General features: G+C 35.7%; 1 protein-coding gene across 9 annotated transcripts in view; it reads right to left on the bottom strand.

Moving 5' to 3' along the window:
• Positions 1–11,970, bottom strand: part of GPCPD1 (glycerophosphocholine phosphodiesterase 1) — a 99,028-nt gene extending 87,058 nt beyond the window's left edge. For 5 of the 9 annotated variants that reach the window (XR_004231839.1, XR_004231841.1, XR_004231840.1 and 2 more), the window contains exons 1-2: positions 11,888–11,968; positions 4,242–4,317 (exon numbers count right to left, since the gene is read on the bottom strand). Coding sequence is in view for 5 of the 9 variants with exons in the window: in XM_031951128.1 (XP_031806988.1) it covers positions 4,242–4,290 (49 nt within the window). In the remaining 4 variants the exon portion in view is untranslated. Of the gene's footprint in view, positions 1–4,241; positions 4,323–9,655; positions 9,760–10,055; positions 10,161–11,796; positions 11,852–11,887 lie in introns of those variants that run through there. The other 4 variants (XM_023494679.2, XM_023494678.2, XM_012539926.3 and 1 more) reach the window with 4 other exon arrangements.
• Positions 11,971–12,860: the final 890 nt, after the last annotated feature.

Here is a 12,860-nt window from a genome sequence, read left to right as displayed (position 1 = left end):
CTTTAATTTCAATCTGTTATAAAACTATTACATAGTATAATGTATATGAAAGGTATTTTATGATTGATTATTAAAGTGTCTCATTTGACTTAAGTGCATTTTAAAAATTAAATGGTACAGGGCATTCATATAGCATTCTGATTAACTATTTCCTACTTGAAAAACTAATTTGAATAAGGTATATGTGATTATTTCTATCAAAATAAAAGGGCCATCAAGTTCTCAAATTTGAAAACAAGGCCCATCTATTGCCATAGTAGAAAAATATTATTTCAACTTAAAGCACCATTTTATATAAACTTCCATAAAGATGAAAGCTTCCTATACTACAATTATTAGAACTGGGGTTTTTCTCCCTACATTACTGTCAGAGAAATTAAAAGAAAAAAATAGAATGTCAACATTATTGTCAGAGAAATTAAAAGAAAAAAAATAGAAATAAAGAAAAACAGGAAAAGTGGTCATTTTCTCCCAGGCAATACAAGAACCTCTAATACTCAGAAAACTTTTAAGTATCTTGACAACACTTCATAAAATAATAGAAGGAAAGAGGGAGGACAATTATGGAATGAAGAAAGATTAGAGACCTTTAAGACTCATTTTACCGAAGAGGAAACAGATTGAGGAGAGAGCAATTTAAAATAATTATGTACTATGTGGAAGGCATAATGCTTGCTTCAGGAAGTATTCAATGCAGCAACAATCACATTAATTTGGGAGTTCCCTCAAACAAAGCAGATTAAATCCATTTCTATGTCTCTCTTCCTTAAAAATCAGAAAAGAAATTCTACCCAAAGTGCTGGAGAATTTCCTCACCGTCTCTCAACTCAATAAGAGTGGCAGTAGTATACTCAATTTGTCCACCTATCATCCCTTGATCCTTGCCATGTAACCCACTTATCTCATCTTTGTCATACAATTCCCTGATGACATCCTTTTCTTCTTTGGAGATCCCTCACTGAGTCATTACAACCTGCTCAAACCCAGTATGTGTCTTTTCATTGCTCTCTATGTGATGTGCATCTTTAGTTCTTGAGAGAGAATTTCTTTCTAGGCCTTGCAGCCATAGAGCAATAATGGTGAAATGTTTGTATTGAAAACATAGATAATTTGTTTTTATAGATAATTTGATGTTCTGGGAAATGTGTTCTGGAATTTTTTAAAAGCAGTCCAGCCCACTTTCTTCCTCATTTTCATCTTCTGTTGTCTATCTGTTGTGTCCAATCTAGACTAGATTCATGTTAAAATCTGGGCAAAAGATAATATTCATCTGTTTGGTCTTTTTTATATGCAAAGACAAGTCAAAACTCTTTTGAGTAATTACAAGCATCTTTCAGGAGGCCCTGAAAAATTCTGGGTCTTTAAAATTTCAACACAAATCATCCATAAAGAAGAAAATTGGAGAACCTCTTCACCCACTGGATGTCCTACAATTATAGTGGCAAATACTTTTAGCCAAGCATACATCTCTTTGTTTCTTACCTTTCCTGATATTATTTATTAGGAGATTTCTGAACAGTTATTGTTGTTGCTGTATTTTCCAAGAAATCCTGAATGATCTTGATAAAATGGATAGGAGTAACTTTGTTAAAAAGAGATTATAAATTGTCATTTTGTACTGACAGTATTTGCCTTTCTTTATACTGAAAAGTATTTTTTTTCCCTTTCTTTCTTCATCTCTGACACTCCTGGCTCATAGTAAGCATTTAATACTTGCTGTTTAACTAATATAGTCCCCCTCCTTCAGCCTGACTTGTATACTGATCTCTCAGTACCATCATAAAGGTACTGATTGGGTCTGAATAGATAGATCCCATCTATCTATTTTTCCCCTCTTTGCTCTTTTTAGTGAAAATTCCTACGTCCTGTATAATCACTTCAAAGATTGTGTGATATTTCCACTATTCTTGATGAACGTTTGTTGAAATGACTTTGCTTAGTTAGCTATCTTGCCAACTATTCTTTAGACCGATTTATATACTTTCTGCTTTGACATGCTGTTGCTTATAATTATCTATTATCCTTCTTCAGAAGACTGCACAAAAGAATTTACATTTTAAGCTGCTGTTTCCTTTGACAACATCTCTCTTTGGCAATTAAATCAAATGTATGTAAAAGAAGGTGTTTTCTAGTCTCTTTTTGTCTCTTGGTTGCAGTAATTAATTTACATGGATTTAAATTCTTAATGAAATAATTGATATTAATATAAATTCTCAAACATTTGGTTGTTTATAATCTAATTTTTAAATATTTTATTTATTTATTACTATTAAATTGAAAATTTTAAATTTTCAATAGCTTTCTTAAGTCAGCATTAAATCTTAGTTTTATACCATCTTTTTCTCATAATTATACTTTCTTCTTGTTTATTATATAAATATATTTACTCTGATGAGCTCATGATATAACTGCACACAGATAATTCAGGGATGTGTATTTTCCCATTTGTTAAATCAATTTCAGTCCTTATGATTTTACTGGTGCTTGCCATAGCCAGTGCCTAGAAATTTTTTTTTAAGTGTTCATAATAAATATGTATAAAACTTCTGTTTAATCTATATAATTTTGACTTCACTCATTTCTTCCTAAATTATAATTTCACATAAGTTCTCTCCATTCTCATCTTTATCACTCTGGTATCAAAGTCCACAAATATGAGAGTGTATGTTGATTTGAAGAGTTTTATCGAGTTGCTAATAGAATTCCTTATCTGTTGCACTCAGCAACCAACACTAGCAAATAAATGGCAACTATTTTCAATGTGGATTTTTAAATTAATTTTTATAATTTTAAAATGACATCTAGTTATTAATAAATATTAATAGCTAGCAATAGTAGCATGCCTACTGCCATTTGCCATGTAAACACTTTACAAATATGCCATAATTTGATCAACCATTTTCCAATCGATGGATACCCCACCCCTGCAGTCTCCCATTTACCACTGTCAAAAGAGATGCTATATTTTTGAACACATAAGATCTTTCCCTTTTTCACTAATCTCTTCCTTATTACTTGAAGGTACCACCATCCTCCAAGTCACCTGAACTATGACTTAGATGTTACCCTTGATTCTTCAATCTGTCATCACCCTCCCACATATCCAATCAGTTGCCAAGGCCCAGGAATTTTATATACCTCTCAGCCTCTTTTTGTTCTCTTGACACTGCTACTATCTCAAAGCAGTCCCTCATCTCCTTTCCTCTGAAATGTTGAAACAACCTTCTGGCTGGTCTTCCTGCCTCAATCTTTTCCAACTCCAGTCTATTCTTCACTCAGCTATCAAATTACTTTTCTCAAATTCATCTGACAATATTCATTCCCCCCCCTCAATTAAAAAAATTCTAATGGGAGTTCACTTCCAAGATCAAATATAAAGTCTTCTGTTCAGCATTCAAAGCCTTTCACAACATGATGCCATCTTCCCTTTTCAACTCTCTTACTTCTATCCATCTGTATTCCAGTGACAGACCACCTTATTGTTTCACACACAAGACACTATGTCTCCAGACTCCAGACATTTTTGGGATGGCTGTTCCTCTTGCCTGCTATATTCTCTCTCCTAGCTTCCTTCAAGTCCCAGCTAAATCCCATCTTCTCCAAATCCTCCTGAAGGTTAGTGTCTTCCCTCATCTGATCACTTCCAATTTCTTATAAAATGGGGATAATAATAGCATGTACCTTGCAGAATTGTTGTTAGATAGCACAATGGATAGAGTTCTATTCTATCTACTAGATAAGAGTAGGGTCTGGACTCAGTAAGATCTGAGAATTCAAATCTACCTGTGTGACCCTGGACAAGTCACTTGACCTCTGTTTGCCTCAGTTTCTTAATTTATAAATTAGAGATATAATAATAATAGCACTTACCTCCCAGTTTATTGCAACAACCAAATAGGATAATGCAAAGCATTAGCACACTGCCTGACATAGTAAGCACTATATAAAATGTTAGCTAGTAGTATTATACTACTATTACTACTAATAATATTTGTAAAAAGTGACTGGCAAAGTGCCTAACACATAAAAATCTCTATATACTTATTTTCCTTTCCCTCTTTTGGTGAGGGAAAACCTTTTCAAAAAACAATATGCAAACAATTTTATGCAAAACTTTAAAAATATTTATATCACCCTCAAATTCCTTCTTTTACTTAATTAATTCTATAGTTTAAAATATTTCAGGATGAAGATGTAAATACTAGGTAAGAATTTTAAAAGTAAAACTGAGTTCTCAATACCTGGTAATGGAGTTCCTCTTATTTCAAAGGTAAGTTGAGAATGTGTCATCTTGGCAGATTTATTGAGGATGTTGAACTAGAAAAAATATAAAATACAGGAAAATGTTAGCTATAGATATTGTCTTATCTAAAATGCATTAGGTATTCGTAGTCAACTTTAAAAATTCAATAGAGAGGTGAACTATTATTAAACCAAAACTTTTATTCAGGCGGTTAATTTCATACATGGTATAAAGTAGGTATAACTTAATAACGATACTTGTCCACTGTTAGCACTTGTGCTGTCCCTGGAACTAATCAGAGGGAGTAAATTTACAAAAATACTAAATAGAAACCTCAAATTTTATGCTATTAAAATTCCTAACTTTCCTTTATGAATATATTTATAAATATTGATGAAGATGTGATGATTCTCTGATCACATATGTCCTCTTTTGATAAGCAGCTGTACTGATGTCTCTGCTACTATCTTTCTCAAACAGCTTTGAATGATAATGGGAAGCAATTTTACTATAAAAAAACTACATAAGAAAAAAATAAGATGTTTCTAATCTAGCAAAATGGTAAGAGTTGAAATAAAATTAATTTACATAAAAGTCATTATTTAACAAATTGTAATTGACATCAATGATGGCATTCAATTTCTAAGACATAATATATTCAGTCAGTATTTTATATCTCTATCACAAGTCACCTTTTTCAATTTCCTCTTTACAAACTGTATCAATATCATTCCATTCCCATTGGGCTACAACTGAGACAATCATTTTTTCCTATCCTTTCCTTCCTTCCTTGGTACTTACATCTAATCTATTACTAAGTCTTTTTTTTTTCCCCTATGAGCCATATTCCTTTTCATTTCTATATCTACTATTCCCATTCTCATCTCTCAGAACTGTCTGGATCACTATAACCTAGCTTTTTCTGTCACCAATGTCTTCTTTACCATTCTATACACAATTACTATAAAAATACCAACAAAGCTAATTTTAATGTAATCCTTGTATTGGGACAAATGTCCTCTGAGGTTAGGTTCCCCCCCCCCCCCTTCTGTTTATTTTTTAAATACTCTGCCCCAAATCCTGGGAAGATCTTTTTCATACAGACACATACATGAACAAACATTTTTTTTTTTTTATTTTTCCAAATACAAAGATAGTTTTCAACATTCACCTTTGCAAAACTTTGTGTTCCAAATTTATCTCCCTCCTTCTACCTCTTACTTCTCCCCGGACAGCAAGTAATCCAATATAGATTAAACATGTGGAATTCTTCTAAACATATTTCCATATTTGCTATGCTTAATGAAAATAAATAGATCAAAAGGAAAAAAAAAAGCTAACAAAATAACCAGAAAAAGGTGAAAATACTTGATCCACATTCAGGCTCCTGAGCTCTCTCTCTGGATGTGGATTGCTCTTTTCATTACAAGGAAATACTGGAATGTCCTTGAATCATCTCATTGTTGAAAAGAACCAAGTCCAGTATAGTTGAAAGCTGTTGTTGCTGCTGTTGTGTACAATGTTCTCTTGGTTCTAACTCACTGCACTTAGCATCAGTTCATGGAAGTCTTTCCAGGATTTTTTTTTTTTTAAATCAGTCTACTCTTCATTTCTTATAGAACAATAATATTCTATCATATTCATATAACCATAACTTATTCAGTCATTCCCCATCTGATGGGCATCCATTCAATTTCCATTGCCACTACAAAAAGGACTGCTACAAACATTTTTGTGATCCTTTTCCCTTTTCTATGGATTTCTTTGGATACAGACCCAATAGAAATACTGCTGGATCAAAGGATATGCAGTTTTATAGTTCTCTGGGCATAGTTCTGAGAAGATCTTTATATCAGATAACCAGGAATGTGAATGCCAATTCAAACCTTGAAAACACTCGATTACTTGAGTTTCTTGTTTTATTTCTCTCTCTCTCTTTCTCTATGATCCCATTTCCCTCCAAATTATACAGTTGCTATATGAATGCAAACAATCTAGTTCTGGAAACCTTTCTTGCTAACTAAATTTAGGCGTATCACTAAGTGATTATGTGATATTCTCAAAACTAATTTCTATCTCTGCCTTCAACTACTCTTAGCATGCTGACTACTGCTCCTATCCTCATGCCATAACAAAATTTCAGTAAAATTAATGCTTATTCTAATACCTAGATCTAAGTTCTAATTAACACCTCCCCATTGATACCCTGACACCCCCTCCCCCAAATGCATTTCTAGGAGGTTATAAGAAAACTAAGGCCAAAACATATAATAGTGAACTACAACTTTCATGGCTATAGTAACAGTCTTTATCTAGGAGATGTGTAGTTGAGTTGGCATTCCACTGCCAAATATGCCTTAAAAAAAAAAATGCACACGCACACACACACACACACAAACACACAGAGTTTTGCAGGTCATTTACTTATTTATTTCACTTTTTAAAAACTTACTTTTGTCTTTTTGGTTTTTAATTAAAGCTTTTTATTTACAAAACATGTGCATAGGTAATTTTTCAAGCACACAAATTTTTCAATTTGACCCTTGCAAAACCTTGTGTTCCAAATTTTTCCCCTCCTCTCTACTCCCTCCCCTAGATGGCAGGTAATCCAATCAATACATGTTAAATATTTAACTTACTTTTGTTCAGGCAAACTCTGTCTCAGCTAAAATGATTAAGGTATTTAGTTGTACTAGAACAGAAGCTATCCTTTTCTGATATAAGCTCCTTTTGACTATCTGGTGAAGCCTCTGGAGATCTTTTTCAAAATAATGTCTTTAAATGCATTAAATAAACAGAATTACAAAGGAAACCAAACATATTGGAAGTTATTAAAAAAAAAATTTTAAGTCCAAAGGTCCCAAATAAAGAAATCCTGTACCACATGATCTAAATCTAAGTAAAGACTCCTAGCTCTAAATTTTTTTTACTGCTATGATTACTGCATTAGATATTTATAGAGAAAAAATTTAAAAGGTTAAAAAAAAATTTGTTCCTAACTCAAAGAAATAATTTCAATTAAAAGAAAAACATTTTAAACCAAAGAAAACTCAAAACAGTGTAATAGGGATACCACTTTTATCCACCTGAGATAACCCACCTATTCTTCTTTATTAAAGTTATAAAACACTTTATGAAATGTTTTTATTAATTCCATTAAAAAGCCATCTCAGCTAATCTCTAAATGTGATGATCAATCTTCTACTTTCTTATCTTTTACTGATCTATCCAGGGTGTCTTCTAATGCCCCGATTTGTAGGTTTCTTTTTTTGGCCATTATTTACAATTTTTCAAGTATAGATGTTCCTACATATTGTTTTCCTACACTGAAAACTGCTATTTTGAAACAAATAATCAATAACAAGTATATCCAACATCATTACATGGACATAATTCACCTATATAAACTATGAGTAACTAGAAAAACCATATAAATATATATTAATAAGAACACTCCCAAGATAGCTTGGCAACCTCAATATGGACAAATTTATCTCTGCCTCTACTCTTCACTTACCCCCTCTAAAAGCCTATATAATAATATTTGCACCAAGACAATGGGCTGTTGTGAACAAAATACTTTGCAAATCTTATGATTTAATAGGTCCATGAGTTATTATTGCCCTACCTGCTGAATGATAGACATTTTAATTCCACCCTTAATTAGGAGAAAAAAAATGTTTGGAGGAAAAAACCAAATGATACAGGAAGTTCACTCTAAAATGAATTAAAGCTACTATTGATATGTTTTATGTCTAAGAGTAAGCATCATATACTAAATGCACATAAAAAGTTTCTTGGACTGATACAGAAATAACAAGATGACCTTCTGAGTCCATTTCAGTTTTGGATGAATGTTCCTGAAATCCTCTACTTGAAACAGTCTCTTAGACAATTTCTATATTTCCTTCTCCCTTTTACTCTTAGTAATATGATGTAACTGACACTATTAGCTAAAATGCTAGCCACCAATGAGGCTGTCTGGCTGCAGAGGGTAAGTGTTTCTAATGGCAGCACCTCAACAAAATCGCCTTAAATGGCAGTGTCAAGTTCTTAAACTTGTAGAGTCAAGATATCTAAATGTCAAGAGAAATGACCCTAACCATAACTCTAAATGATGTTTAAAAAAACAGTTCCTTAAACAAAAATGACTTAAGAAACTCTTTTACTGACAGGGATATCTGGATGATTAGAATAACCTCCTAAGCTCACAACGTTTTATATAGACCAAGTGCTTTCTTCATAGTAACTCTCTTGTGAGAAATAACACATTTTACAGAATAAGAAATTAAGTCTCAAAAAAGGAAAATGATTTTTCCATCATCAGAGTGCTAGTAAATGAATAACTTGAATTTAAAAGCAGTGGTCTTTCTAGTATACTTTACTGTCCCTCTAAATATTAGTTATAAATACATACTACGTAACTCTTCTTTCTAAATCCCAGGAAGATTTCGTTTATATTTCATCCCAAAACTTGCTGCCATTTATTTCTAAAAGTACAGCAACTCCCTACAACTGCACTGTACTCATACCCATAGATATGAATCAAAATTCTGGTATAGGATTTAAGTGTACAGTTTTATAGCACTACCAGCGATATATAGTATTAACAACATATAATCCTGTTTTTTTTTCATACATTGTTTTGTAGAGAAAATCTCTTGAATTTTTCAAGAAAACATCCCAATTTTAGAAAGGGTGGGGTGGGGAGAAATCCTGGGAAGTTATCTCATTATATATATATATGTATATATGTATGTGTATGCTATAGACACACACACACACACACACCCCCCAAGAGGTGGAAAGGAGGAAAGAAAGAAAACAAGTAATAAATATGGGTATTCGATATCCTCATTTTTATGGCATAACTGTTATATTAACAGGTTCCTATGATCTATAATATCACCTTAGGCAAAGAATAATCTTCATGTATCCCACAAATTAATGTTTTTTTTAAATAGAAAAATTTAAAGAAAAACATTCAAAAATGCGCAAACTTGAGCGTGCCTATATTAGCTGTTATTTCAAATAAGTTGACAGAAAACTACATGACAATAAATTTTACTGTTATTACTCTATGAATACATTGGTTTTTACCAAGTAAATTTTTGTCCCTAAAGTTTGAAAACAAAAGTTATAAGAACTTTTTCAAAATAAAACTTAATATATGCTTTTAAATTACAAGTGTTTTTATATTCTCAATAGCATTACAAGAATAGCCAAAAGGAATCATCATTCAATTTTCCTTTTCTAAATAAAAGATAAAAATGCAATTACTCCCTCCTAGAATTAAAGTAGTACTGGATACACATGCCTTTAATTATTGCAGAAGAACAAAGAAAAACTTCAAGATTAAGTACTTAAGATTCTCCATTTCATATTTATTGGCATGGGTCCATTCAAAATTACCTCCCTCCCACTTTATGATACAGTTTTACACCATCACACAGTTCCCAGCGGGTGTTACTTCTGCCTGAAGATGCCACTTAACCTTTGTCTGTCAGTTTTCTTATCTGTTTAAAAAAAAAAAAAAAAAAAAAAAAAAAAAAGATGTACTTGCTTCACAAGGCTTTATGAGGATAAATGAGACTGTGTGTATGTGTGTGTAGAACTTTTCAAACTTTAAAGTATTATATAACTTTAGATATTATTATAACTTAAGAACAAAGATATGGACTAGACCTGTGATTTTATTGGTACAGACAACAGAGAGGAAACTGGTTCTACTATACAGGTTACCATCCTTCTCTGCCACTAAGAGTCTCACAGAGTTGCCTAGGATACTTCAGTGTTATGTTAAGTGACTTACCCAGGCTCACAAATCAATATATGCCAGAGGTAGGACTTGAACCCAGATCTTCCAGACCCAGAAGTCAGCCAACTCTCTCTATCCACTCCACCACTCAGTCAGTCTCTTAAAGAGACAGTAAAAAAAAAAAAAAAAATGTTAAAGGAAAGCAAGGTTCTTTCGGCCTATAAAACAATCCGAAAGGTTGATGGCATTAAAACTGTATAATTTTAGAAAGAAAAAATATAGCATTCTTAAGTATTCATATTGAAACATTCCTTCTAATCCCCAAAATCCAATTCCTGGGGATAATATGAATGCTCTACATTTTCATGATATTCCATGATGCTCTTCCCCAAAGCCATGATTTCAGAATTCTTCAAGAATTTCTACTAATAATTTTCTACAACTAGAAAAAAATGTTATCTCCTGTTTAATTTTCCTAAGATACCTATATAAAGCATATGAAGGAACACCTGGGAATAGAGAGGAGTCAGACTTCTGTTCAAATCCCATCTTAATCTGGGTGTGTAATCTGGGCATGTCACTTCCAATCTATAAATCTCACTTGCCTCATCAGTAAAATGAGGAGGTTGGTCTCAATAACCTCTTAAGGTTACTTCCAGCTCCAAATCTACAACCATGGTGTATTTATTTAATATACATTAGGAAATGCAGCAACAAAAAGGTAACAAAATTCTCCAACTGAGTAGTGTGAATATATTAACGGCAAACTTATGAAGCACAACTTTAAGACTGGAAAAGAAAACCACCTGTCAAATTATCTGAATGACAGGAACCCTTCACTTGTTTTCCAATATCTATACTGAATCATAATGCAATATGCACTATATCGATTCCTTTCATTAAGATAAAGTGAAGTTATAAAGAAAATTTCTGGATTTCCAAGACTAAAAAACTGAGGGTTTAAAGATGGACCTTTATCGTTTCAAAAGAATATAAATTCTTTGAGGAAAGTGATTATTTGAGGGTCGGTATGCCGGCCCCTAATCCTGGGTAGACATTACAGATACTCCTGAAAGGACACAAACTAAAATTTACAGACACAGGGCTTTACTGCCATAATCTTATATTTTTGTAAAGGACAGACATTACCACATCGAGGTAAAATATGGAGACTAGTTCAACTAACCTTAAGGAAACATCCATAAGACGTCATGAATTTTAAAAGCTTTTTAATAGTTAGGAATTGTTTCATCCCGAGTACATTTACTCCCAAAGCCTACCATTTAAGAGAGCACTTAGATTAGCCCGCAACTCCGGCATTATTTATAAAGCCCAAGATGAGGTAGTGCTCTAGTCCCGTCCCCAAGAGAGAGAGAATGATTAAGCAGATTCATCAACTAGGTCTCAGTTTAGGGGGGAAAAGAAAAGACAAGAAACCAAAATAAAACTCTCTGCTCTCCAGACTAGGTGCCACCCGCCCTTCACCTACCAGCAGATTCTCCAGACCCAGAATACCTCGAGACGCCGGTGGTGATGTAGGCTTTCAGACGTCTGCCCCGAGATCGTCCCCTCTGACCCCCTGACGACTCCCCGCCGCAGCCTAAGAGAACCTCGCCTCCACCCCCCCAGACTCAGTTGGGGACCTCTCCGCCCCAGGCATCCCTTAGCGGAGCACCCCTCTCTTGGGTCGGTGGGGAAAAAGGGTCCCCGGTGCTTTTATGGGCTCGTTACCTAGACACCCTTCCTCTTCTAGACCACAGGGGTACACGACCCCCGCAGGCGAGACAGTCCTTACCTGACAGCATTCCCCAACGCCTCGCAGCTCACCTGCGGTGTCTCACGCGAGCGCCCCTCCCCCATCATCCTCCCCGACTCCACCCGCTCACCTGTCAAGGGGGGGGGGGCTGGAGGGGGCGTCGGGAGCGGGGAGAAGGTGGAGGGTTCGGAGCGCTGCCCGGCGCCGTCTCTGCAGCTGCTTCGGTAAGAGTGTCAGGTCTCAGGCCCCTTCCTCGACCGAAGAACCAACGAGAAGAAAATTCCGCTCCGCCCCGCTGCCCCCGGTCTTATCTCCGTCCCGGGGCAGGCGGTCACTGCAGCAGCCGCGAGAGCACTTCACGAGGGCTGCCCCCAGGCAGCCCAGAGAAAGAGGAAACGGCTTCTCTCAAACCGGTTTCAGCTGCTCTTGACCAAACAGCCGAAACCACCCGGGGAGGCGGGGGGGGGGGGGGGGGGGGCGGGCAGAGAAGAATGGTGACGTCACAAGGCAGCGCCGCGCTAAGGCCAATCAGCGCCAGGGACGCGGCCCCGAAATGAAGACTGCGGTTCTTGGAAAGCCTTTTCTTTCCCTTCCGAGGTTGGGGGCCGGCGCTGGAGCGTCCTCCGAGATCTTGTTCTCTTTGCTCTCCGCCATCTGACCCCTCGTCAGGGGGAGATGGGGCTGAAGGCGATGGCTAGGTTGTCAATTAGAAGAGCCCCGCGCCCGCCCCTCCACCGCCGCGGATCTTTTTGTTTCCCGTCGGTCGCGGGGGGTGGGGGGGATGAGGTGTAGGGTGGGGTCGAGGGAAGGAACCCCGCCCTGGACCCCTGCAAGCTGGCGGGGAAGTGGTAGGTACCAGGACGACCCCTAAACCAGTCCCACTTCTGCGTGGTCCTCGGGGATGCGCGCGGGTGAGCACGATGCATCGAAACAGGAAGATGACAGATTTTTTTTTTTAATTTCATGAATTGCTTTAAAACATGGAAAACTATCCTTTTGCACTGTTACCAACACGTCACCGAAAGTTACTGCAGGGCTTCAGTCATAGGAATTGTTGGAAATTAGTCCGATTAACATTTTTTTAAGACATCTGTCTATGCCAG

The sequence above is a fragment of the Sarcophilus harrisii genome, chromosome 2 (assembly GCF_902635505.1).
Source record: "Sarcophilus harrisii chromosome 2, mSarHar1.11, whole genome shotgun sequence".
NCBI lineage: Eukaryota > Metazoa > Chordata > Mammalia > Dasyuromorphia > Dasyuridae > Sarcophilus > Sarcophilus harrisii.
The sequence above is the reverse complement of the archived record's forward strand: the minus strand, read 5'-3'. Positions and strand labels throughout refer to the sequence as shown.